Below are 26304 nucleotides of genomic sequence, written 5' to 3'. Positions count from 1 at the left end.
CCTCCTGTCACTCTTAACTCACATGTAAATCCAGACCTTGGTTGATATAATGCCCATAAAATATAGGAGCAGAATTAGGCCATTCGGCCCATCAAGTAGGCTCTGCCATTCAATCATGGCTGATTTCTTTTCAACTCCATTTTTCTACCTTCTCCCCGTAACCCTTAACCCTCTTGCCAGTCAAGAACTTATCAATCTCTGCCTTAAATACACCCAATGACTTGGCCTCCACAGCCCTCTGTGGCAATGAATTCCACAGATTCAGCACACTCTGGCTGAAGAAATTCCTCCTCATCTCAGTTTTAAAGGGACTCTGAGGCTGTGCCCTCAGATTCTAGACTCTCCTACTGATGGAAACATCCTCTCCACATCCACTCTATCCAGGCCTTTCAGTATTTGGTAGGTTTCAATGAGATTCCCCCTCATCCTTCTGAACTCCATTGAGTACAGGCCCAGAAACATCAAACACTCCTCATACATTAACCCTTTCATTCAAGGGGCAGAAAACTGCCCAAGAAAACCTCACCTGCCAGTGGGAAGTTGATGTCTGATTTAAAACACAATCAAATGTGAAATAAAGCTTCATAACTGGTGTTTAGCCCAAGGGCAAGGGAGTGTTTGGAAATTTTTTTCTTCATTTGGAAGCATAGAAACATCAGTATGTTTTAGGAAACTAACAATGGTAGCCCAATATGAAGTGCACATTGTTACAGTTGGCATGCAAGCAGTTAGGCTCATGGTGTATCAAATCTCAATGATTAGGAACCCTCCAGATGTAATTAATTTCATCCAATTTAAACAGCAAAATATTGGTTCCCTCTGGTCATGATTTACCTGATCAGGTCCTAACTCTGCCATTAAGGCACTGGTTTGCTGTGCTACCGAAAAATGGAACTACTGCAACAATGCCTTCACCATAGAACAATATTCCAGTCAGCTTCACATGACCATTATCAAACAAAATTTGACACCGAATCATAATGATATACAACATAATATGACCAATAGCTTGGTCAAGGAGAAAAGGTCTTAAAGAGCATCTTGAAAGAGGAAAGAAAGGTGAAGAAATACAGATATCTGGGGAGTTATTCCAAAGCCAAGGCCCTTTCCAGATGAAGGCCAGACCAACTGTGACCCAAGTAAACCAAGCCTTAAACAATCAAATCTGGAGGTACAGTAATTTTAAAAGGCTAGGAAAGAATGTAGAATTAGGGAGGGCAAGGTTATGGAGGAATTTGAAAAAAATGTTTTAAAAATATCAGAGTTTTAATGGAAGCCAATTTAGGTCAGTGACCACAGAGATGATAGCTGTACATAACCAGTGGGCCAATTATCAACTATAACCTAAGATTATTTTGGTCTTGCCTTGTTGATGCATATATATTACTGAGTCTGCTAAGGGTGGTTCCATTTCAGGCATGCCATTTTGGATTCAATTTGATTCTAAACACCACTTCCTCCTCCCACATTAACACAAGCTCAAGCTTAATATCTAGTGTACACTTCTGAAAGATAATTATCAAATTCAGGTGCATATGATGCAAAATTCAACTTCACAGCCTACCTCTGTCTGAAAGGTAGTTACTTTATGTTGAAAGCTATGCATGTATACATGTACTGCAAGATAAGCCAATAATTTGATTCAACCCGAAGTTTGGGGAGGTTCTAAGCTAGAGGAAAAACCATCTATTCTATGAACTGCCTGAGATGAGATTATTCAGATAAAAGGGTTAAATAGAGAATGGCCTTGACAGTTCCAGCTTTTCTTCAACAAAGAATTTTTTTTATATAAAATGGAACTTAAAACATTTAAGAAATTCTAATCCAAATCTTGGTTTTATGTAGGTTGGAGACCTACTTTGCAACGACATCAGCTAAAAATACCAGATTAAGAAATATCCCATATTTTAAAGAAATGAAATTTCTTCTTTTAAAGACAAACCAACTTTAAAAACAAAACACCCTTGCTGAGTAGCAAATACCTTCCCAATCATTTTCTGTTGTCCTCTGTTTCCTTTTACTACTTTTCCCATACTAACCAGCTAGTCATTTACCCTTTAGTATTTTCAAAATTGTTTCATCTTATGAGAGTATCATTTGATTTCCTTCACTTGTATGAAGATAGCTGGTTGCAATGCTGAGTGGGAAAGAAAGCAATCAGCTAGTTTTAATAAATCTAGCCAGTTCCAATCATTCAATGCAAAACCTAAGCCAAGACATCACACTTTAAGCCTAGACAGAACAGCTGTGGGAGGCCAAGAGACTGCAAGGGCAGACATATTTAGGACATTGGTTCTATGTGGATTTGGGAAACATACAGATTTAGATCTGAAGCTAATAAAGAGAGAGAAAATATTGGGAACAATCAGTAGGTCAGACAACAGCTGTTGACAGAGAAACCATTAACATTTCAGGTCAATAACCTTTCATGTGATAAAGTAATAGAGATAAATAACTGTGAAGATACATAAAAAGGTAAAATGGTAAGGAAAAAGAAAAATCTGTGACTGAATGAAAGACAGAAGAGTTTAATTGATAAAACAGGTAATAGCACCAGTGATAAGTTTAGAGAAGATGTAAATGCAGAATCTCTCCGAAATTACCAAGAAATAAGGAAAGAATGACCTGAAAATGCCTGAAATGATTTGGAATTGTTCAGCTCAAAATTTTCCAGGAAAACTGAAATGTGCCTTGTCTGAAGCTGAAAAGCTATTACAGAAGCTTACATTGAGATTCATTCAAGCACGTTAGGATGCCAAGAATCCAGAGGTTAGAAAGAATACGACAGGGAACACAGTTGATATGCGACTAGAAGCTCAAGAGAAAATAGAACAGCTTTACAGGCACTGAAGGCCAAAAAAACTGGGACCAAAAGGAACAGATAGTGGATGGAGAGAGCACAGGAGACTTGACAACTTGCTGACATACACACAGGTTCTTCAGCTCAAACACCCAGATTCCACCCCCAAGTCTGGGATGAACTCAGTAAAACAGAGTCAATGCCTGCTAGAAGGAACATTTTGAGGGTGTCCTTAACTGCCACTGTCCTTGATGTGAGCATACTTGATCCCATGCCACAAACCTATCACAATGGAAAAAAAAGCAAGGCTTCAGGAGTAGATGGTAATCCCGCCAAAATCCTAAAACTCAGCAGTGAAGAACTTCAGTCACAAATCCATAGCCTCATTGCCCACATTTAGGGAGAGAGCATGTTCTAGGGGACCTCAGATGTTGTAAGTATGACTATCTTCAAGAAAACCAACAAGTCCAATTGTGGTAACTACAGAGGGGTCTCCTGCTGTCCACCAGAGGGTTACTCATCAGCAAGGTCCTCATCAATGCCTCCCAATGGCTGAAGAGCTACTTCTCAAATCGCAGAGTGGATTCAATCCATCCAGAAGCACAGTATATCACATGATAGTTCCAAGAAAAATGCAGGAAGCAGCACCAGCCATGATCTTTTTTGATGTCACCAAAGCCTTTGACTCAACCAGGAGGGACTGTGGAACACCCTCCTCAAAGTCAGCAGCCCACAAAAATTCCTCTCCATCTTACACATGCTCCATGATGCCATGCAAGCTGTGATATTAACCAATGAGTCTACGATAGAAATAAAAATGGGAAAGGCTGAAACTCAACAGATCAGACAGCATCTGTGGAAAGAAAAAAATGTTAATGGGTTTTCAAGTCTTAGACCCTTCATCAGACCAGTTTCCAGCATTTGCTGTTTTTTTTTGGTCTACAACAGAACTATTTTCAGTCTACGTCAGTGGCCTCGCCGACATCAATTGCATGCCAAACACATCTCAATTCTATTCCAAGGTCTCATGAGAAGAGACTACCAAATGGATAGAGAAAAAGATTGAAAGGTGTTCTCAAAACCTCCTTGAGGAAATGCAACATCCCCACTCACTCCTGGGAATGTCTGACCCATTTCCAAAGTGGAGGAAGAACATTTGACACAGTATTGAGAACTGAGGCCATGATCAGGAACACACAGAGGACTCATGCAAGAGTTGGATGACTTGCACCACCTCACATAATATCCATCCACCTGCCCCATTAGACACCACCTGCCCCGTCTGTAGAAGACTATGCAGTGGCCTTGTCAGCCACCTCAGAATTGACAAAGCTGGACTGCAATTAAGCCAATGTTGATCCCAAGGGGCTGCTTAACAAAAGCTTTCGGTCACACTTTAACACGGATTGAAAATGTTCCACAAAGCAATGACCAAATCTGTTTTTGGCCTTCCCAGTAGGAGAACAGAGTTAGCAAGGAATACAGTATACTAAATAAAACTGTCCGTATATCACTGCTTTAGGGGAAAAGATTGTTAAGTAATTATCAACAATGAATATAGTTTGTCTTGATCTCTAGTCTAGTCTTTCTTCCTTCCCCACCCTCCACCCCAAATGGTGCCAATTATTCAGTAATATGAATAAGCAATAGTAGATTACATGAAATATTGACCTGATGCAAACCAGATGACCTTTGTTTAAACCTTGATTTTGAATCAATTATATCTCACAAGTAAAAAGAATTCTTTCTAACAGTATTTTTCCCCCAAATTATTCAGCTGAAGGTGGAAATTTGCAAATTCCCTTCAAGGAACTACTGGAATATGCAGTGCACATAATTTTAATGACAATAAGAGATTCATGTAATTGTCAAACACTGAGCAGCTCCAACAAAATTATTCTTACAAGTGGATCAAACTGGAGAGAATTTGAACATCTGTTTGGTGGCTTGGGCTAAAAATAAAGAAGCATTCTTATATCGTGACACTACTAATTAATCAATAAATTGAAACTCAGTCAACAAGAGACAAAATACAGTAAAGCTCCAATATCCAACTATTCAGAAATCTTAATGGTTTGGTGCCAGGCGCTGATGTAAACAAAGAATGAGGCAAACAGACAGGTGCAGCTGCCCAAACTATTGTATTTTAAAAAGGCACCATTGATTACCTATGATTTCTCAGGTGATGCTTGCTGCGCTCCACCCCCAGTTCCCACTCTCCCCTCCACTCAGTGGACCCCAGTTTCTGTGCTTTCTTGAAATTCATCTGGTTTTGTTGGCTGTGTTCCCTTTAAACTTAACAGTTCCATGCTACCCACAGTCACTTTAAATGTTACCCAGAATAAGTTTAAAGTTAATTAAATCTGATGGAGCATTAATAGAATAACATCTATATTCCAGAAAATCTGTTGGTCTGTCATCAAAGTCAAGCTTGCTGGATTAAAAGAAGTTTTAAAGTATGCCACTCCTTTTAGAAGGCAAAATACTTCAAATCTTCAGAATAATTTTCTTCACAACTTTAGGGTTCTATTATTTAATTGAATAAGCCTGATTTCACTGTTAAGAATTTCAGTAAGAACTGTCATCCACCCAAAAACCCTGACACGTGCATTTCATTATCTGGGATGGTGACAAGTGATTATCTTCTCCACTGAAATTGAAACAGCAATGTGAACCTCAACATATACCAATATGGTTCAGTTAATTCAAAAACAGCACTAAACTGGGCTTCACTTCTACAGCTATGCTAAGAGCAACAACACTCCCTTTCAGAGCTACGTGTGATTGATCCTGTCAATGGGGTGATGTCATCTGTTGACAATGCTGTCCAGTTGTCTGCCCCATGAGAGAACAATTTAGTTAGGGATGAAGACTCAGATAACTTGGATTCTATTCACAAAGCACAATGGTGTTTTCACTCTCTCGTCAAGGCCATCTAACAGCAATTCAAAATTTAAAACTGGCTTCCATATATAGTACACGGTCGGTACTGAGAATAGAAACACAGCAGCTTCCACAGAAAAATTATGGATAAGTCCCAAATTTAATTTTTTTTATTAATAACAGTTCATATTAGAGTACATAACTCAAACCTTGTAAATCAAAAGTCATGAATCAGCTGCCCACAAAGGGCTTATTTTGCAATAAGCTGCGAATGTTTCCATCTATTCTACTAACACACATAATGCATCAGTTCCATGACAAGTTGAGATAGACCTACTACTGTGTATTTTGCAAAACTAAAACGATACAAAAAACAAAATAAAAACCTTTCTTAAAAATAGCTCACTGAAGAATTCACTGCAGGCATCAGAAGTGGACACCACACACAAGTTACTTTTTCAGTAGTTTAAAATCAAAAATAATGCTTTATGGAAGCAAAAACCATTGCAGAATTAAAAAACAAATCACCAATTTTACTTTCATCACATCCCATTTTCCCTGTTGTGACAGGCCTCTGGCAAAAGACGTACAATGATGAAGAAAATCATCTACATCAACAATTTCAGAACAAATTGCTGAAGTGCATCCAACTTTATCATTTAAATTTTTGCAAGGTTTTTGCCAGCTCTACACAACCTGGAAGTCCATTTTAAATGTTGATCCCAGACTGCGTGGAAAACAAGTTTGTGACTTCAATTATGACATACCCATTCACAATTTGAAATTTTTATCTCATGTCCCACCAGAAGCTCATCTTGAAATTGCACATACACTTACCAGTTCTGTACTTATATCTAAGTTTCCTCGAGGTTAGATCCTTTAAGAACTAAATGCACAAATCTCACATCTTGACTCAAATCCGAACTAACATTGGAAATTCAGCCTTGAAACTCCCCTTAATAATGCCCTCTGTTTGAAAGCTTTATCATAAGGAAAATAGGACACAATATACAAGATGGATCTTACTGCAGTATTGCTGAGGTTCAGAATACCCCTCTAACTTTTGTAGAGGAAATGGCTATTTATAGTGTGCTTAGTGTTACCTGCATTTCATAGGTTATAGCGTGTTTAAAAGGGAAATGTATCCAGTAGATAGATAGGTCAATTACAATTAACAGCTGTGACACAAGCTAAATTAAGTGTGATAGCACAAGTAGCTGATTAACTGAAGATTGGCACATATAATAGGTTGGAGGTGCTCAAATGGAACAATACTGAACAGAGAAAAGGACACACAGAGGAAAAAGTCAACTACCAATTCAAAACTAGTGAATTCCATCCTCATCTGTTATTATTGCCCTCCACTGGCTGAATACAAAATATGTTCATTTCTAGGATCCAATTTGTACTTCCCTACATTTTTGAATATTTGCTCAGATCAAGGGAATAGCTTCATTTCTTTTCAAAATAAATTGCATTTAGATGCAGGCCTCAACTTATTTTTCTTTCTTTATACTGTACTTAATCACTTTCCAAGAAACTAACTGCCAAGACCATTAATATTAAGTCTTCTCTTGTAAATATAACTAATTTGGTGCTTTTGAGTAAACATGAATGTTTTTTCTTCCATGGAGTAGCCTGCACTGAAATTCAGCTGCCACCAATGTACAATTTTATCTGCTTTCAAAACTTCACCACAAATATCCCTTCCACAGTAGGTATTCATTCTTCAATGGAATTAACCAACTTCTTGAGCATCACAAAGCTTAATGTTGAACCTCAATGTTAAGCTTTGGTAGGAATTTTCCTAAAAAAGCCAAGGCCTTGGACATTCTAGGAATACATTTGGCAGCTTTCCAAACTTACTGTCCCTTTAAGGAGAACTGCAATTCAAAAGGATTTTTCTGGCTGCAAAACTGCTTTGGACATGAATTGTTAAAATTGCTACATTAATGCAACTTCACTCTCTTTACTCAGAAATGCACAGAAACACACATGTAGTCTAACTTAAGTAGCATAAATGAAGCCTCCCAACTCAGAATGTACTATTAATAAAGTAATCAAAGACTAGCAGTTAACAGAGTTGGTACTGAAGTTAATAAATCTTAAGATATCATAATTTAAAAATCCTTAAGGGCAAGGTGGGTTGGGAGATATTTTAATCACAGCTATTACCCTGCAAAATGTTTTTTGCTTGAAATGAAAGACAGATCTGCTCAATATAATACATATCTATTATATTTATCTTTATATTAGAAAAAGGCAGTTCTACAGCAATAAAAAGTGCTTTAACTTCCAATATTGCTATTGGGAAGCTCAGTCATAATCTATAAACAGCGCTTCTGAAAACATTTACCCTGCAGTTAGATTTTCCCTATCCTACTTTGAAATCTCCGCCTGCCTGCAGTAAGCAGGAGTGCTGCAGATCATTAACTACTCATTTATCAATGTCTCTCTGCCAGGCAACACAATACAGCAGAACTGCACAAAGTAACCACTCTGATCCCAGCAACAGCATCTAATTAGCATAGCCTACCAAAGCAACAGCACCAGATGATTGGCTGTCGTTCAAACTTGCTGATCAAATCACAGCAAGACATGTTAATAACATACTTCTGTTGCTGGGGTACGACTGCCTGCTGTTGCCCAATAGGAAAACAAGTAGTAAACAAGCAATGAAAATTATGCTTTGTCATAATTCCAAGTTGCTTTTAACCCTTAAAATAGCAGTATGGAACCAGCAAAAGAATACAAAAGCAAATGTTTACAATTTTCATAGAATAAGACAGATACACAGATTATTCTGAATGCCATATATTACAGATTACAAACTGCCAGCTAACAGTTTATATTCATCATTGAGACAGTGAAATCAGGATACATACAAAAATAAACAAACAGAGGTTGAACAGCATCCATATACCTTTCCCTGGCTAGGGTTATACATGTTGAGATTCAAGGCAACATCATGCTGACAATTTCATCTTATGTACTTCAACATTTATTTCAACCGTTACTTTGTTCTCCCTCCAAGGAAAAAATACATAATAAATAAAACATTTCCAGATGTCAAACAAATAGTACTCATTGATCCAGAAGAATCTAAACAACAAAATTATCCAATAAGATCCTTTGTAATGACAACAAACTGCAAGTGTTAGTGCAGAGTCTCAAATGTAAAATGCTTTTGGAGAAGCTGAACTGCTATTATCAGTTGTATCATATTCTGAAGCTTTCCAGGCAACCAACTTACATCAGGTGTTAGATGTTTCAACATCTTTTGACAATTATAAACTTTAATTAGCAGTAGCATGCCTTCACTAAAGCTCTTGACAGTACTACTCTCATCAGCTAACAAAAACATGGAAAATAACAAAACTGCAATCACATTCCTGCATGTTGGCGGCCAATACACTCAATATAATGCGGCAATAGAATTACTATCTTGTCTGTCATTCCAAATGACCTGGATGGAGACAGAAATACGCTTGGTTACAGAAGAGCAAACTCCATTAAACCAAAATCAAAATTCATCATGTGAATACTAATAGTCACCATCTTTCACTCCCCTAACCTCATTCCAACTTGCCCTGATCACTCAATACCACTTGTTTTAATAAAGAAAACTATACAAGTCTATTAGAAATTATTTTTCTTTACTAAGGTCACAGTCCATCTAGCAAGAACTGAAAACTCAGATAATGAATAGAAGTAACAAAGTGCAAAAAACTGGTTAAGTTGGTAGCTTTCGCAAGTCAGATGTTGTAGATTCATGCCATGCTTCAGTACTTGAGCACATAGCACAATCAAGAATTCACTTTCCAATTTGGCTATATATTGTAACTGTGAAGAAAAGAATAATTTAATACTTAGATGTTGAAAGCAGGTAACTGCATCTGGCCTAACAGTCTGTGATCCTTCCTTCATATTTGAATTACACACTGGGTGATTATGTTTTCCAGGGTATGTTCCTGATCATCAGACACATATTGGAGAAATTCTTAATTTCCATTTGTACTTCAATTGTCCATACCCATCATCGTTTTTGTGGATGCAATTCAGAAATGACTGCAGCCATGTGGGAGGTCAAAGTCAGAATCAACTATATTGGTCTTTTACAAGGTGCTTATTTGTAACCTCTTGTGAGGCTTTTCAAGTTACATCGCAGTGGAGATGCAAGGATCAAGAAAGGCTTGTGAAATTTATTGGTGCCCACCTTTAGCATGAAATATTATACCAAGACATTGTGTCCCGATTCAAATAAAAAAGAACAATTTTGATTTGAAGAATACAATTTTTAGGCTTGGCTGATCAGCACTTGAGCCACCAAATTATTTGGCTACTTATTCTAATTAATGATTTTACATTGTGTTGTGTGTTTACTAACCAACACATTAGCCTCTGTACATTGAATAAACTTCAAAAATGATTTGTTGCATTTACAATGACCTTCAGGGTTGGAAGTGGAGCTGTTCACTGATGATTGCCCAATGTTCAGTTCCAATCACTATTCCTCAGATAATGAAGCAATTCACTCTCATGCGTAGCAAGACTAGGCCAGGCTCGGCCTGATAAATGGGAATTAAGATTCATACACAAAACCGTTGGTGTCAGCTACCTCTAAATGAAGAGAACACTTAACTAGCAAACTGAGTAAAATTACCAATGCCATATATTCTGCTATCAGTACCCCAAAATATTTGTTTGTGAGGTAAGTGGGGACGGAGGAGGTTGTCAGCACTAACTAGAGCCTGAAGTGGGCCAACCATATGCCAAGTGGTTACATTTGGAATGGAGCCAGGGCATTCTCTAACAACCAATTCACTTCCTGATTCCACAAATCTATTCCACCATGTGTATGAGACTCCACAAGTAGAGCTGCAATAACAATAATGTAGTCTGCTTGAGTGACAGCAACATAACTGCAACAAGGATCATCCACAAGGTGCACTGAAGTAACCCACCAAGGTACCTTCTAACATCACTGGCCAAATACATAACCTCCAAGCACTCGAAAGGATGAGGTACAGGTAGTACATGAGAACACCATTACCTACAAGTTCCAGCCTATCCTGACTTAAGAAATATCAATGCTCCTCCATCAATTCTGGGTCAGAATCAGCAAATCTCCAGTGACAATTCTTTATATGCAAACAATTTCTATTGATGACATCTTTGTAGTTTTGTGTGAGGATTCTGTATTCCCACTTTCCATTTAAATATGGGAAATATTAATAAAACATGCATTTAAAAATGTGTTCATCTATTAAGCAGAACATGCTGCAACTGATTCTGTTAATCTCAATTTACTTCATTATTCATAATTTCAGGTGGCTTCACTACACAAATGTTTTGATGTCATATACTGGGGAAAAATGCACAACTGGTTAAATACTGACTCACATTCAAAAATATTGCCAATGATATTAAGTGGCACATATTGATTGACTGGCTCTCAATGAATTTATTAATAATTAAATTACTCTGTGGAGGAAATTTAAACAAAGAGTAGCTACAATCCAGGTGTCACAAAAACAAATTTATTACAAAATATGTAAACTTGGTATGTCATATGATCACTACAGCAGAAGAGGGAAAAAAAAAGGAAAAACAATCGCTCTATTTTTCTTCATTTATGAAATTAATTCACACTTTTCTACCGGATATTTTCTAACATGCATAAGTTTCAAAACAGTTCACATTGCTTTCCTCATCAAATAGTTGCAAATTTTCTGGGCCCACCGAGAATAAATATTTCTGATGAAGACTGCTATTTTTCCAGAATGCAACTGCCATTCATAACTACTCCAATAATGAAGTTGTCCATGGGAACCAGGATAACATTCTGGACTATCAATTGAGTGGGATGTAAAATTTGTACCACACCAAATCCATTCTGTGCTATCAATTGGTTATCAAGAGATCACCAGAATTAACAATGACTCCCTCTTTCGCAGCCTCTGCTACCAATATTAGTTACCTGAACACTGCAAATTCTGCATTTCTCTCCAAATTGTGCACCACCTCATATGGACATATATCACTATTGATTTACTGGTGATAGGTCATTTTCAAGAACTTACTATTTATCAGTTTTGAGACACATCAGCAGCACCGCTCTCAGTATCAACTAAATATGGACAATAAAATGTCAATGTTATCTGCATCCAAAGAACAAAAGTCAGGCATGAACATTTAACCATTGCAATACATGTGCAGCCTATCCAGCTTGGAGACTGCAACTAAAAGAATCAAATTATACTTGGAACATAAGAATATCGAACCAGAAACATTCAAGGCAATTTAATGGATATCCATATCTTGCTAATTTGAAATTTTTTTTTCCAAAGCACACTTAACTTTTGATGCTTTAAGTACAACTCTCCAAAATAAAAAGTAGTCTCAATAACACTAGGAGCAAAACTGCTTTAAGAGTATGTTACATGGAAATATAAATAAATCCCATTATATTACAGCAAAAAGATGCTGCATTTCCTTTCGCAGACCCATATAAATAAAATGCTGGGAGAAAAAGCGTATAGTAAAACCATTTTTCAATGTGTTTTGTTTTTGAGTCAAAATTGCTGCATTTAAAATAACACAAATGTTACATGTGTTTTCATAATTTTTTTTTAAGTTAATAGAAACCTAGATTTGTCAACTTGAAATTAACAATTTCCTTTCAATTTATTTTGAACTAAAAAAATTGGCAGTAAAACATTGTGAGATTCTTTGCCAACAAGTAAAATAATGATATACTTTTCTTTATCCCTTTAAGATTGGACCCCTTTTGCAATCAATACACCATAACCTCCAAATGTTTTGGTGTGCATACATGCACACCAAAACATTAAACATGAAAAATAACAAACCACTAATATTTTTTTTAAACGTCTTTTGTAGCTAGTATGATTTTCCAGCAGCTTCAATTTTCCAACGAACGAGAATGGATCATGTCCTTCTCCTAGTGGGGACAGTTTTATACAATTACTCCTGCATTGCCCTTAAAGCAGCTGATTCCTTCAAACGGCCTAGCTTTCCAATGGTGATACCATTAAATTTCTGGCAGGATCAATAACTTCTGTTAGATGAGGCACATCAGAACAATTATCTAGTCTCTTGGTGCTCTAGTCCCCCAACAGAAATGCTTTTGGGATTAGACTTGCACTACTGGATCAGCAGAAGTCACAACAATGTTGCACTTTTATGTTAACACACAAGTGCAGACAATATGTCAATGTTCCATTCCTGATTACATCCAGCAGTTACTTGATTATGAAGTTGAGATGCAGCTTTAATTTCATTCATCATTGCAAATCATACCAGTCAATTTCCTCAACTGTCACAAGACGTTGACAGATTTATTTAAGAGGAACATTATTCCAACAAAGCTTTGGTATGATCCATTTTATTGTGATTTTGGTGTGGAACAATATAGTAAATATAGCAAGGAAAGTGTATCACTCATTTGCTCAGAAGCAATCAGATGCAAGGATGAATTATTCTAAGTGCCAGCTCTTTTTAACCACATTTGTCAGCTCAGTTCCCATTTTCCTTACCAAATTATCTTCTCTATTTTGTTCTACATCATAATTTGCTGCAAAGAAAAAGTAATCTTTCACCCCCTCCTCTTCTCAATTATCTTAAATCTTTCACCTCTAGCTGTAACTTTAATCACTAGAAATAGTTTCTTACTGTTTATTCAATCAAAACCATCATAAACCCCAATTAATTGAACAACTGTAATCATCTCACTTTAATCTTCTCCATTCTAAGGATACGAATCCCAGCTTCTTGCCACATAACTCAAGTCTCATGATCATGGCATCATTTTAACAAGCCTGATCTGCACTCTTTGCAAAACTTTTCATTCTGTAAAATGTATAACAAAACAAAAAGGCATAGTCAATTTTGATTTTTTGACCAGCCTAAAGTTTATCTGATGTGTCAAAAAGCTACACAAGCCAAACAAGAACAAGAAATTTGGTTGTTGATGCCAAGCATCCAACATTATAAAACTTGACATTAAGTACCTGTGTGCATTGTCTTCTTCTGTCACGTCTCATATCATTCTCTGTGGAGGATCCAGCAGCCAAACCAGAGTGTTCTACGATAAGAAAAATGAATAATTTTAAGTGGATAGTGTAGAAAGTATGGGCATCAGAATCAGACAATATCATCATCCCAATATCATATTGATACTAAAAAAGACAACTTCATAGTGAACTATAATTTTGTAAACCTTCATCAAACTCTTATGCTTTAGGAAAAGAAATGCATGTCAATAATGTTAAAAAAAATCTATCTCAGGTCAATGTTTGTCACTAACACGAAGTCACTAACTGATAACAATACCTGCAAATAATATTCCAATTAGCAGATCTGCTCTGAAACAATACTACTAATGAAATTATTTGGCACATCTGCATGTTCAGCAACATGTGTAGACCTTAATTCAAGAACATCTTATAATCATGAGTACACAACTTTGGGGTTATTTTCTGTCACACTTATGTAGATTTGAATTTTTTTTTTGAAACTTTCAGGATTCAAACAGCAATAGCAAATGTTATTCCTACTTCCAACAACACATAATTGAATCCATCAACCTGCTAGATCCACGGCCAGTTAATTCAACCAACTGGTAAAGTAAAAGCATAGAAGTATGGGCATCTTACTTTCACTCTGTCTATTAAATTCCCTTTCCACCGAAGGGCATTAAGACATACTTCTGTAAAATTTCAGTTTGTTTCTTTTATGTTAGTTTAAGAAAATGCATATTATTTGCCAGTAAGCAACTAAAAGAAAAGTCAAACATTTGTGAAAAGTTTAGCTGAATGCAGCCAAATCTTCCATTTTGCTAACTGCACCTGATGTTGTACAAGAACAAGTTAGTTTCATCAACCCAGCAGAGTAAGTTACAACATCATTGGCAGACATGCGATTTGAAGCTGGTTACGCTATCAACGCAGTTTAATGTTGCTTTCATGCATTGTGCAACATTATATTAAAAAAAAATGAAACTCTGCAGGCAAGAGAAAAATAAAAGCTACTCTTAAGATGGTATACAGGCCAATTACTATCCTAAACAACTCCCAAGTTTTCTTTAACTCTCAGTAAAAGCACAGCAGAATCAACATTCAAATTATTTTCTTTCCCCAAAACTGCACCTTATGCAAGAGGGAATAAATCTCATAACAACAAAAGAACTCAAAAATACCATGCAATTTGGTAGAGTCACCCAATTCCGTTCAGTCCTCCATTTCCTTCTCATTTCAGTATTTGGTCGCTGTTTGAAATATTTGTTTTTATTAAATGTGCTTGAATATTAGTGTCAACGATGAAGAGCCCAGTATATTGGGCCGCTAATATCAGTTTTAAAATAACATGCTATAAAGTAAAATCAGGAGTGATGCATCTGCTTCAAGCTCTTTTGTATTTTAGTAGCTCATGACTGATCTGTAACTGCTCTCTTTAATTCATTCATTGAATGAGGATATGACAGACAAAACTAGCATTTATTTTAGAATCCCATTCTTGCCGGAGATGATGATGAGCTGGTTTCTTGAACTATTGCAGTCCCATGGTGCTTTAATGTAGCATTCCAGAATTTTGAAGAAAGAGCAAACTATTACCTTCGCGTGCAACTTGAATATCAGCATCACTCTCATCCTGCTTCCCTTTTTCTTCAAAGCTAGTGGAGATCATAGTTTGCAAGGTGCTATTGAATAAGCCCTGGCAAATTGCTCAATTCCAATGTCCCTCATAACTTTCTCCAACAATGTCTTGAAAATATCAATGGATCTTCATTCACATGCAGGGGAAAGGATTCCAAACATCAACTTGGTAGCGTACAAATAAAACACATCCTGACTTCACTCCTAAATGCCATTGCTCCTATTTCCCACTAGAGAATTTTTTCCCCGTGCCCTCGAAGGAATTCCTTTATTACTCTAAATACTATAATATTTATCATCTCTTCAACTCGAAGGAATGACAGCCAAGTTTGAGGTACTATCCCCATAAACAAACCTTTTAAGCCTCTAGTTTGCTGGATTAATTCCAAACTAGAACTCTTTTTAATTTATACATTTTCCAGGATCTGGACATTGGTGGCAAACTCAGCATATATTGCCCATCTATAATTGGGCTTGAGGGTTGGGGTGAGTCATCATCTTGTACCTCTATTCATTATAACCTACTTGACAAATGAATATCAATGTTTAGTGAGAATATCCAATTTGAAAGAAGGCAAACTCTGACGAAGTCCACATGGGTTAGATAGATGTTAACAGAATAAACAGATAGGTAGTAGATCATTTCAGTAACAGGTGTGGAAAAACAGTTGAAATAGTATCATTGCTAACAGAATAAAAATAGGACACAGGTATATTAATTGTCAAGAATGGCAAACATTACCTTATAAAAAAGGTTTGCACATAAAGAAAGAAGCTATGTTGAATTTGTACATGATGTGGTTTAGCCACAACTTAACCAATGCTTAAATATAGGAAATATATTAAAACAATGGAAGAGTTAAGATTGTCTAGAATGGTACCTCAATTGAAACAACTTAAAATTATTCAATGAAGACTAACTCGCTTGTTGCCCCCCCTCAATGAAACAGACTAACTTAAAAAAAAACACAAGAGCAGCGTTAGCACATTACGCAGGATTTCAAAGGTAAACCATAAAAGATCATTCCCACTTTTTGGGGAACTGATAGCGGAAAAAAAACACACCGCAAAGGTAGCTACATACAAGAGAGGAAAAAAAAAATCACCTGCGGGAAACCATAAGATTCCCTACCACCCACTGAAGAAAATATATTAGTGGATTCTGAGGAAGAGTTACAAATCATCTTGGATAAATGTTCAGTTGGCTACCCAATGCATTTGTCAAGGAGGGAGTAGGGAAAGATAATTCCAACTGAATCCAAACATTGGCAAATTCTTGGTCTTAGCATCATTAACATTCTATTTTGCCAGAGAAAAGTATGAGACCTCATTGCAACATACTGATCCAGGAAATGGATCCTTCACCTTGCATCACAGTGGAGAGAGGTAGATCAAAAGAACGTTCAGATCATGAATCCATTATAGTTCCAATGAATGTAGGACTGACTACTGCCTAATCTGCTCTGTTATCTCCATTAGCCAGACCCCAAAACAAAAGTAATCACTGCTGCTTGAAAATCAATGTTGTATGCCTTAAGGGCCCAGCAAAGGTAATTCTATGCACTTCGCAGATTAGCCCGAACCAATATACATTGCAGACTGCATCTCACAGCAAACAATTTAGCCTAGCCTTACTGCTACCTCAAATTAACAAATCATAAAAAGACATACTTCAACTGAACAACATCAAGAGTAGATGGTATCCCTGAACAAGTTTTAAAACTTGGTAGACAGGAGCTTTAGTTGCAAATTTACATTCCCATGTCCCACATGGAGGAAGAGGTGACATGCCAGGAAACTTCAAGCATCCTCAGGAGATTCCTTACTACTTCACTGTAGTTGCTGTCCTGGTCATTTCAAAATATAATTTACTCCATTACATACATTTTATCATAACTGCTTCTTAACCACCCTTGCTGAAATACATGATCTCTCTTTTGCTTGGACAGTTTTCAATTAAGTGAAGTTGCTCATGATTACATATACTCAGATACTAACAGTTGGCTTCTGACATTGTTCACTGGTGGTCTGGTAACTGCAACCTGGTTGCGATTTTTAGCCAATTAAAAGGCAAGTTAGGCATGGTTTGAGCGTCACCTCTGGAAACCTACAATAATTTTCTTTTAACCTGCTTATGGAGAATTCAGCAGAAACTATCCCGATTAAGTCTTCCACCTACTTATTAATTTGTATTGAACTATTTTGCTTTGAATCTTCTTCAAAGATATTGATTCAATACAGCCCAACTCTATTTTTGCTTCGGATCAAAAGCTATTCCTCCCACAGGGATATCTCTTCTATCTCTCCTTTAAAAAGCATGCACCACTTGGAACTGGGAAAACCATGTGTTTGGGATTGCAATCATAATTGCCTCCCATCAGATGGAACTCGCATCTTAGTTATAATTTTTAATCATATTGTTTGCTTTCATCTTGATAGTGTGTGGATTCAACATGTGGATTTAATTTTCCTAGTTTAGATTTTCATCCATCTGCAGCCAGCAGTTTATACTGAAACTTTAGTGTTCTGCAAAATGTTAAATAATCAAGTTAAAGCATTCTCTACATATCAATATTTACCAACAGCTCTGCTTACCATACTTTTACTCAGTAAATCTGGATACCAAATAGCAACATAAATTAGTATTTGTTATATTACTAGGTACATACAGATAGGGTACAAGGAAATTGGTTCTGGATGCACATCAACAGGATTTGGCAGCATAATGTTGCAGTCTGATCCTGATCGGACTCCAGAATCCACAAAGGAAGCCTTACATCAAATGACATTCTGCTTGACATTCTGAGGAATACAACTCCTGTTGTGTGAAATCAAATTCAATAAATATTTATTGGATCTCCAGGGTAAGTAATGAACTTATCTTACAAGATAACAGACTTGCCCAATTTCAGCCTAGTGAAATTAAAAGATCTGTGCGTATGCTTTGTTGCCTAAGCTTTGCTTTCCGCAGCGAAAGCTTTCAGAGGTTAGGTTAACCACAGTCTGAAGGCATTATGGTACAGGATCAATACAAAATTAAAAATAAGCCTTAGACCTGCAGTATGACAAACAAACTTATAGCCACAAATTTTAATCTCCGAGCTATTTTTTTTAACAGTAATAATATAAATGACCTAAATTAAAAAACTTTCTCACCATTTAAAGAAACATCAAAAGCAGTTTAAAGTTAATGGAATGCAAGATCGTATTTGAAATAAAATCATTACTGCTAGCATTAAAGAGGTTTCAAAACCTTTTTCTTAAAAGGTTCCAGCCAACAAAATTCCACATTATTTTACTACTGAAGCAAAATCTGCAACAGTTCTCATTTGTCCCTGAAGAGTAAATGCAAGAGTAAGATATGAAACTATCTGGGGAAAGAAAGTGTCGCAAGACCAATGCAACCACATCCATTGAAAACTATCTAGTGCCAAGTAGTAGTAATGATATTTTAGATTTTTTAGTTCAAAAACTATCAGTTTAGCTCAACCATAATTTCTTTAACATATTAGACGTCTTGTATACATTTGCTTAAAAGTTAAAATAATAAATCTGAAAAGTCTTTTGCTAAAATAAGTGACAATATCTAAATTACTTATGAGATAAACTATCTGACATCACGTAGCTAGATACATAGGAATCACTTTAGGAACTCAAGTTTTAGGAGCATTTTGCATTTCAGAGTTTGGACAGCATGTTGGATGTTAAATGTACAGTTCTATGTTAAAATCTACCCAAAATAATAAGTAGTGATAGGAAAATGGCAATGGCAATGGGGGGGGTGAGAGGAGACATGCAGGGAATGGAGGAAATGTGTGCAAGGGCTCCATCAACTACAACAAAAGGGAAGCCATGTTTCTGGAAGGAGGAAGTTAGTCAGTCAAACAGCATCTTGCTACCTCACCTCTTGTAGACAGCCAGCATTTTGACATTTCGCTTTTCCAATGCTGCGCTACTTTGCTTCTAAATCTCATACACAGAATCAGATTCAAAGAATCTTCCCTTCCAATCAACACAGATTTGCCAATGACAGTCTGAGCCAATGCCAGCATAGCCTCAATGGGTTATATGGCCTCATTCTATACCAAAACAATTTTATGATTGCACAATGAGCTTTTCTCTTTGCAGCTCCTCAGATAATGAAGTAATCCAAGTGTGCATACAGCAAGACCTGGACAATACCCAGGCAGGCCTGATAAGGGGCTAGTAACACTGGTATTCAGCGATGACCAGCTTCAACAAAAGTTTTCCCCACCTCTCACTGGCATTTAAGAGTATTACCGTCTCCACCATCAATATCATGGGAGTCAATGACCTGAAAACTAAACATCCACAGGTATTATAGCTACAAGAACCAGTCAAAAGCAGTTTATTTTTTGGTGAGTGACTCAACTGTGAACTCCTTCAAGCTACAGTACACTCTCCACTTGCCTGGATGAGTGCAGATGCACCAATTCTCAAGCAGCTTTGTATCGTACCAGACAAAGTAGCCCTTATGACTGCCATCCCATCTTCCATCCTATTTATTCATGCCTGTCCACCATAGGCATAATCTGCCTGCAGCCCGATTCATGTACAGAGTTACTCTACCAAGCTTCATTGGCATCAACTCTCATCCCATGAGCTCAGCCACTTAGGATAAGATCAACAGTGATAGGGAAACATCACCATCTGCAAAACTCTCTCAGGATCACACACAATTCTGCTTTAGAAACATTGCCATTGTCTAAATATTACAACTCCCCAACAAAAACCCTGTATCACCACCAATGGACTCCTGCCATAATGAAGACAACTCAAAAGCACCTTCAAAGCCAATTCAGGATGGCCAATAAATACTGGCTTAGCCAACAATTCTCAAGTTCCATACAAGACAATTAGCTTCACAAGAACACATTAGAATGATTTTATTCATCTAGTCTCAATCACCATTCTAGTCAAAGTAGGCTGATTCATGGTAAATAAAGCTTTATGGTTATATTTGGTTAACAAGTTATAGAAAACACTGTGGAGCTTTCCAAATACTCAAACATCTCCATTGCTGTTCTCACTCTAATTTCTTATTTTAACCACAAGGTGCTGAAAAAGAGACTTTTCCAAATTTGCGTGCATCCTCAAAATGCTCAAGATAATGTTTTGAATAGAAATTGCAAATGTGCTGTTGCAACTATGACATGAAAATTATTCCATGGTGCACCATTGCTGAAAGTTTTAAGTTAATAAAATTTGCATCTACCAAATCTACTCTAAATGATTCAGCTGATAGCAGTCATAGAAAACACAGATAACCTTTATTGATTTAGTACGTACAGTATCATTTCTCTCTCTATTGCCTCTTTTTGCTTCGGAGCTTTAATGAAATATTTGTTCTTCAGTACATTATTCGTGCTCTAAAAAGGGATATATCACCTTTGATAATACATCAAAATAGACTCACTCTAGGACACAAACTGGACTTTTTTTTGAAGGAGTGTTACAGTGGCAAATATACAATTTTTCTGAAGGCACATTCAATGGAGCCAACATGCTTGTACAGGTAAATTTAAAAGGAATTCTACTGCATTACACAAAAAAAGTCTCTTGATAATTGTTTCTTCATCATGTCACCAAAGTAACTAAGCATCTCATTTACATATAGGATGGTGTGATGCTATCGTCACTCAAAATCGTATAATTCAAGTCTTGTAAAATAAGATAAGTTTACCCATCTTGATAAGTTTACCCATTTCATTTGTCTCATAACAATTTATAGCAATCAAACATTTTAACATGACATTTTTTAGAAAGTGAACTTCCACGTTGATGTGAAGGATGCTCACCAAAATGGAATACTATTGAAGTATAAACAAGCATTCACAGTAGGGAAAATCTGATGAAACAGGGATGGGGAGAGAAATAAAAGAAAACATACACGTCAAATATGATTTTGTGGTCAATCATGTCAAAATTAGAAATTGCACTTTAAATCTAGCTCTGTTCACACATTCTTTAAATTATTTTAATTTGGCAACCTGTCAGCACATTTAATAGGCTGTATAATTGTGATAATAAAAAACTGTATACAGGGAAGATTAATGAAACAAGCTCTTATTACCTCCTGCAGTTCTGTGTAGTTACTAACATGCTAAGAGTTCACACTCCTGAATTTGTTAAAGCAATAATCACGTTTTCACTGTCAGCAAGACTTCTGAAACTAAACAAAGATTACGATTAGACTTTGTCCACTATGTGCTTTTCCAATAGACCACCAGAAATCAACTAAGGCAAGTTATATTTTGTTTTTTTTTAAGCTACTACGTGTTCACAGTTAGAATAAATTGTGACTAATACATGATGACTTCAGAACTAAAATACAGGTCAAATAAATTGATTCTAACAACATAGGTTATGAGATTGATTCATCATGACTGGCAGCCATCCTGAGCACAGTTAAGGGTATGATCTTACTGAATGTTTCATTTAGCAAGAAGTTTACCTAAAAGAACACAACTTCAAATTTTACAGAATTTGATTCTAGAAGTTTACATGAACACAAAACTTCTCTCCAAAAAAGAATCACAACTCATAACATGCCTCACTCAGCACTAGCTTATCTGTTCCATGATAACAAAGTTATTATTTTATACGAAGATGCTTATTTTTTCCCTGTTTGTTGCTCTGATCACAAGTACTTCTCCAAACCTAGTCAAAAAACAGTTTCTATTGCTTTTTGGCCATTATCTTTTGTACCAGAACTCTGTTTTTCCAATGCCACATTAAAATTCTTGGTAGATTTCTTGAGACGAGTGGCAAGGAATTAGTACCTTTCAATGGGACTTCCTTTTTGTTACTGAACAAAACATAGGTTAATTAAAAAAAAGTATCAATGATCTTACTGAAGTCATCAGCACAGAATATCCAGTGTCTGCATACTGACATTATGATGTCAATATTCTGCTCATGCCTGTCTATCAAAATATCATGGCATGGTTCACCTCTGCCACCAGTTATAAAAGTAGATTGAGAGGAGAGATCCCAGTCTGCCCTCTGAAGAGCTGGAAAAGACACACGAGTTTCCACTGAAAGCCACTAATAAAGAATCAATGATTAAAATCTCTTGAAATTCGTCAGATGAAAGAACATTCTTCAATCACAATTATTTGAAATCAAAAGAAATTGAAGTTCACCGAATTTTTCCAAGACATATCTATAAAGCGATGCTAAAGTCAGAATGATTTCCTCAATTAATAATGATGCAACATTTTTCACACACAAAACCAATCTCAATTGTTATCTTTTGCCCATGATTTTCCCCCCTTCATTTCTACATCTGGAAGGTTACTGAGATACTTGAAAAAACATCAACTCAAAGTTAACCACAGGTTTTAAATAGTGCATGCGAGTAGCCTTTAATATCCTGTAGATCACTGCTTGAACGGGTCAAGCTTTTAAAATGAAATTTAAGATTGTGTAGGTCGTTACATGGTGCTGTATACTATCATTAGAGCAGCTAAAATTTCACAACTGAAATCAAGCTAAGGCACACATACTCAAGTTATAATTTCTATTTGTGGCATTCAGCCAGATCAGAACATGGCATATTGGACAAGATCAGGGTCAACTACGACGACCCACAAGAGTTGCCAATAATAACAAAGCACACATTAAAACTCAGCACCCATCCAAATATGCAGTTTACCCTGCCCTCCCCCAACCAAACACTCATACAGGTTACTGCAAAATCAAACTAACAAATGGGAAATAGTCGCAAACTAAACTGTTCTCCAGGACAATGAAACATAATACCATGTAAACTCAAGAGATATGACAAGGAGATGGTAGGCTGATCCAGAAAATTAAGGCACGTAGGATCCATGGAGACTTAGTAGACTGGATTTAAAATTGGTTTAGCCATAGAAGACAGAGCGCAGTGGTGGAGGAGTGTTATTCTGAGTGGAAGTCTGTGACCAGTGATGTTTTGTAAGGATCAGTGCTGGGGCCTCCGTTTGTGATATACAAATGACTTGGATGGAAATGTAGGTGCACCGATTAGCAAGTTTGCAGGCAACACAAAAATTGTCAGACTTGTGGATAGTGAGGAAGATTATCAAAGGAATCAACAGGATATAGATCAGTTCAAAATGTGGGCAGAGAAATGGCAGATGGAGTTTAATCAAAACAAGTGAGGTGTTGCACTTCAGGAGGTGAAGTTTAAGAGAAAAGTATACAGTAAATGGTACAACCCTTAGGAGCATTGACGTACAGAGAGATCTTGGGGTGCAAGTCCATAGCTCCATTAAAGTGGCAACACAAGTAGATAGGGTGGTAAAGGTGGTGTTCAGCATAATTGCCTTCATCAGTTGGGGTGCTGAGTAGAAAAGTTGGGAAGTCATGTTGCAGCCATATAAAACTTCAGTCAGGCCACATTTGGAGTATTATGTGCAGTTCTGGTTGCCACATTACAGGAAAGATGTAATGGAAGTTCACCAGGATGTTGCCTGGACTAGGAATGTGTTAGCTATAAGGAGAGGTTGGACAAACTTGGGTTGTTTTCTCTGGAGTGTCAGAGACTGAGGAAAGACCTGATAGAAGTATATAATATTATGCAAGGCATAGATAGGGGAGATAATCAGCATCTTTCTCCCAGGGTAGAAATGTCAAATACGAGAGGGTATAGCTTTTAAGGCGAGGGGGCAAGTTCAAAGGAGATCTGCAAGGCAAATTTTTTTTTTAAATACACAGAACACATAGCCAGTGGAGGTGACAGGAGCTGATATGATTTAGACAGGCATTTAGACAGACACATGAATAGGAAGATGGTATTAGGTAGATTGGCACATGGTTGGTGCTGTTTTGTTCAATGTTCTGAAGGGTCATTGCATTTATTACTCTGGTCTCCAAGTGACTCGACAACCACAACAGTGACGTCAACATGGAGCACACCATAAGACGTGGCTGCATGACGGAAAATGCAGCATTTTGCTTAAAGTAGCTATATCAAATGAAGGGGAGATCTGTCCAGATATCCATTGACACCTGATACAAGCCTTATTCATCAGCAAACCAGAAACATTCATAAGGAAAATCCTCACCTTCCACACTTCAAGCTCCATCAAGCTTAGATACACCCACACCATCATCTGAACATGAGTGACATCAAACTCTCACATTCCTTGCTACCACCTTGACATACAAAGCCACAATGAATAAGGAGCAAAGCAGATCACTCAGCTTACCTCAATCTTGCTCTATCAATTAGATCATGGCTGACCTGATGTCTGCCTACTTTTACCCATTAGCCCCTTATTTATGAAGAACGAGCCTCAAAGAAGATTCTATTTTCATCGCTTTTTTGAACCTCACAGCAAGTTTCACCTCATCTCTCTTAAATGGATCAAAAAACAAACTGTTGCAGGAACTCAGTGGGTCAAGCAGCACTGGGGGGGAGGGAACTGTCTCAACCAAAAATGTGGACAATTCCAGCAGTTTATTTTTTTGCTCCAGATTCCAGCATCTGCAGTCTCGTGTCTCTCTTAAATGGATGAAGCCTTACCCTGAGACAGTGACCTCCTAGTTCAAGGCCGATAGGGTAGACAGTCTTTCCCCTGGGGTGGAAATTTCACATACTACAGAGGATACCTTTAATGGAGATATACGTGGCAAGTTTTTTTTAAGAAACACACACACTCAAAGTGGTAGGTTCCTGGAAAGGGAAATGGTGGAAGTAGATACAATAGCAACATTTAAGAGATATTTAGACAAATGAACAGGCAGGGAACAGAGGGATAGAGACCTCGTGCAGGCAGACGTGCGGTTTAAATTGGCATTGTGGTTGGCACAGACATTGTGGGCCAAAGAGGTTTTTCCCCATACTGTACTATTCTACATTCTAGATAGGTCAATGTAACCACGTCCATTTTTCCTGCACACATCCCAATGGATGATTTGGGAGCAACGATTCTACTGATTTTTCAGTACAGTCTATTTGTCTACAATTAACAGTTCCGTCAACTGTGAACACTTGCTAATCACAAGGCTGTAGATTCAAGTCTCACAACAGAGATATGAGCACAAAAATCTAGTCCGGGGCAGTACTGAAAGAAAACTGCATGTTGGAGTGGCCAAAAGGCCCTTTCTACCACCCTGGATGTATCTTAAAGTATCGAAAGCATTAATTTGACAAAGAAACTGTTACTACTTATGTCATGGTCAATATTTACCCTCACCAGCACTGAATAAAATCCATTATCACATTGTTGTTTGGGAAAGAGAAATACACAGAAAAAAGGGCTCCCAAGATTAGGGAAGACCTTACCTTGGAAATCTAACTTTACACAAATTCACACACAAATTTTTCAAAGAATTTGTCAAGACAGTAACAACATAGTACAAGTAAACCTCACATTATGGAAATACGATCTTACAAAATTCATATACCACAACCCAAAAATTTGAAATGCAGAATAAAATTTGCTCTCATGGAATTTATATGAAAAAAGTAAACAAATCAACATAAAATTAATTTGTTTTCAACTCATGTTTCTTGATGCATGTTCAGATGATGTGGCTTTGCATTACTGAATATGCAGTATGGGCCATTTAGTAGGAATGCAACCACAGGGACCACACCCTCCCCCCCCCCCAGTAACAAGTAACAATAAAATGTTTTGTGATATTCATTAACAACTGTTTATAGTATATATTCCATTAGTTTAACTATGGTTAGTGTTAAGGTGAATATTTGATGAAATGAAAGCACAGGAAGTCTATACAAGGGTAGCTATAGAAAACAGACATTTCCGACGTGGGGGGGGGGGGGGTAAAATAATAGTTTACGGACAATTCTCAGGAACTGAAACCTGACGTGACCCATAGGGTACTTGTATTTCATTGCCCGTGGGCCATCCCAAGGTCATGAAAAGGGCTTTTCAAACACAAGACTCTTTTCATTTTAAGTATGACCAA

At 37.0% G+C, this 26304-nt stretch overlaps 1 protein-coding gene across 5 annotated transcripts in view; it reads right to left on the bottom strand.

Annotated features, from left to right (window-relative positions):
- dyrk1aa (dual-specificity tyrosine-(Y)-phosphorylation regulated kinase 1A, a) overlaps window positions 1-26304 on the bottom strand; it is a 116143-nt gene that overhangs the window by 75173 nt on the left and 14666 nt on the right. For 4 of the 5 annotated variants that reach the window (XM_052014233.1, XM_052014236.1, XM_052014238.1 and 1 more), the window contains exon 2: window positions 13717-13790. In XM_052014233.1, coding sequence (XP_051870193.1) covers window positions 13717-13726 — 10 coding nt within the window. In that variant the 5' untranslated portion in view covers window positions 13727-13790. Of the gene's footprint in view, window positions 1-13716; window positions 13791-21454; window positions 21491-26304 lie in introns of those variants that run through there. The other variant, XM_052014235.1, reaches the window with a different exon arrangement.

The sequence above is a fragment of the Pristis pectinata genome, chromosome 4, assembly GCF_009764475.1.
Source record: "Pristis pectinata isolate sPriPec2 chromosome 4, sPriPec2.1.pri, whole genome shotgun sequence".
NCBI classification, from domain to species: Eukaryota; Metazoa; Chordata; class Chondrichthyes; order Rhinopristiformes; family Pristidae; genus Pristis; species Pristis pectinata.
Note: the sequence above shows the minus strand (reverse complement) of the source record. Positions and strands in the feature narration are given on the sequence as shown.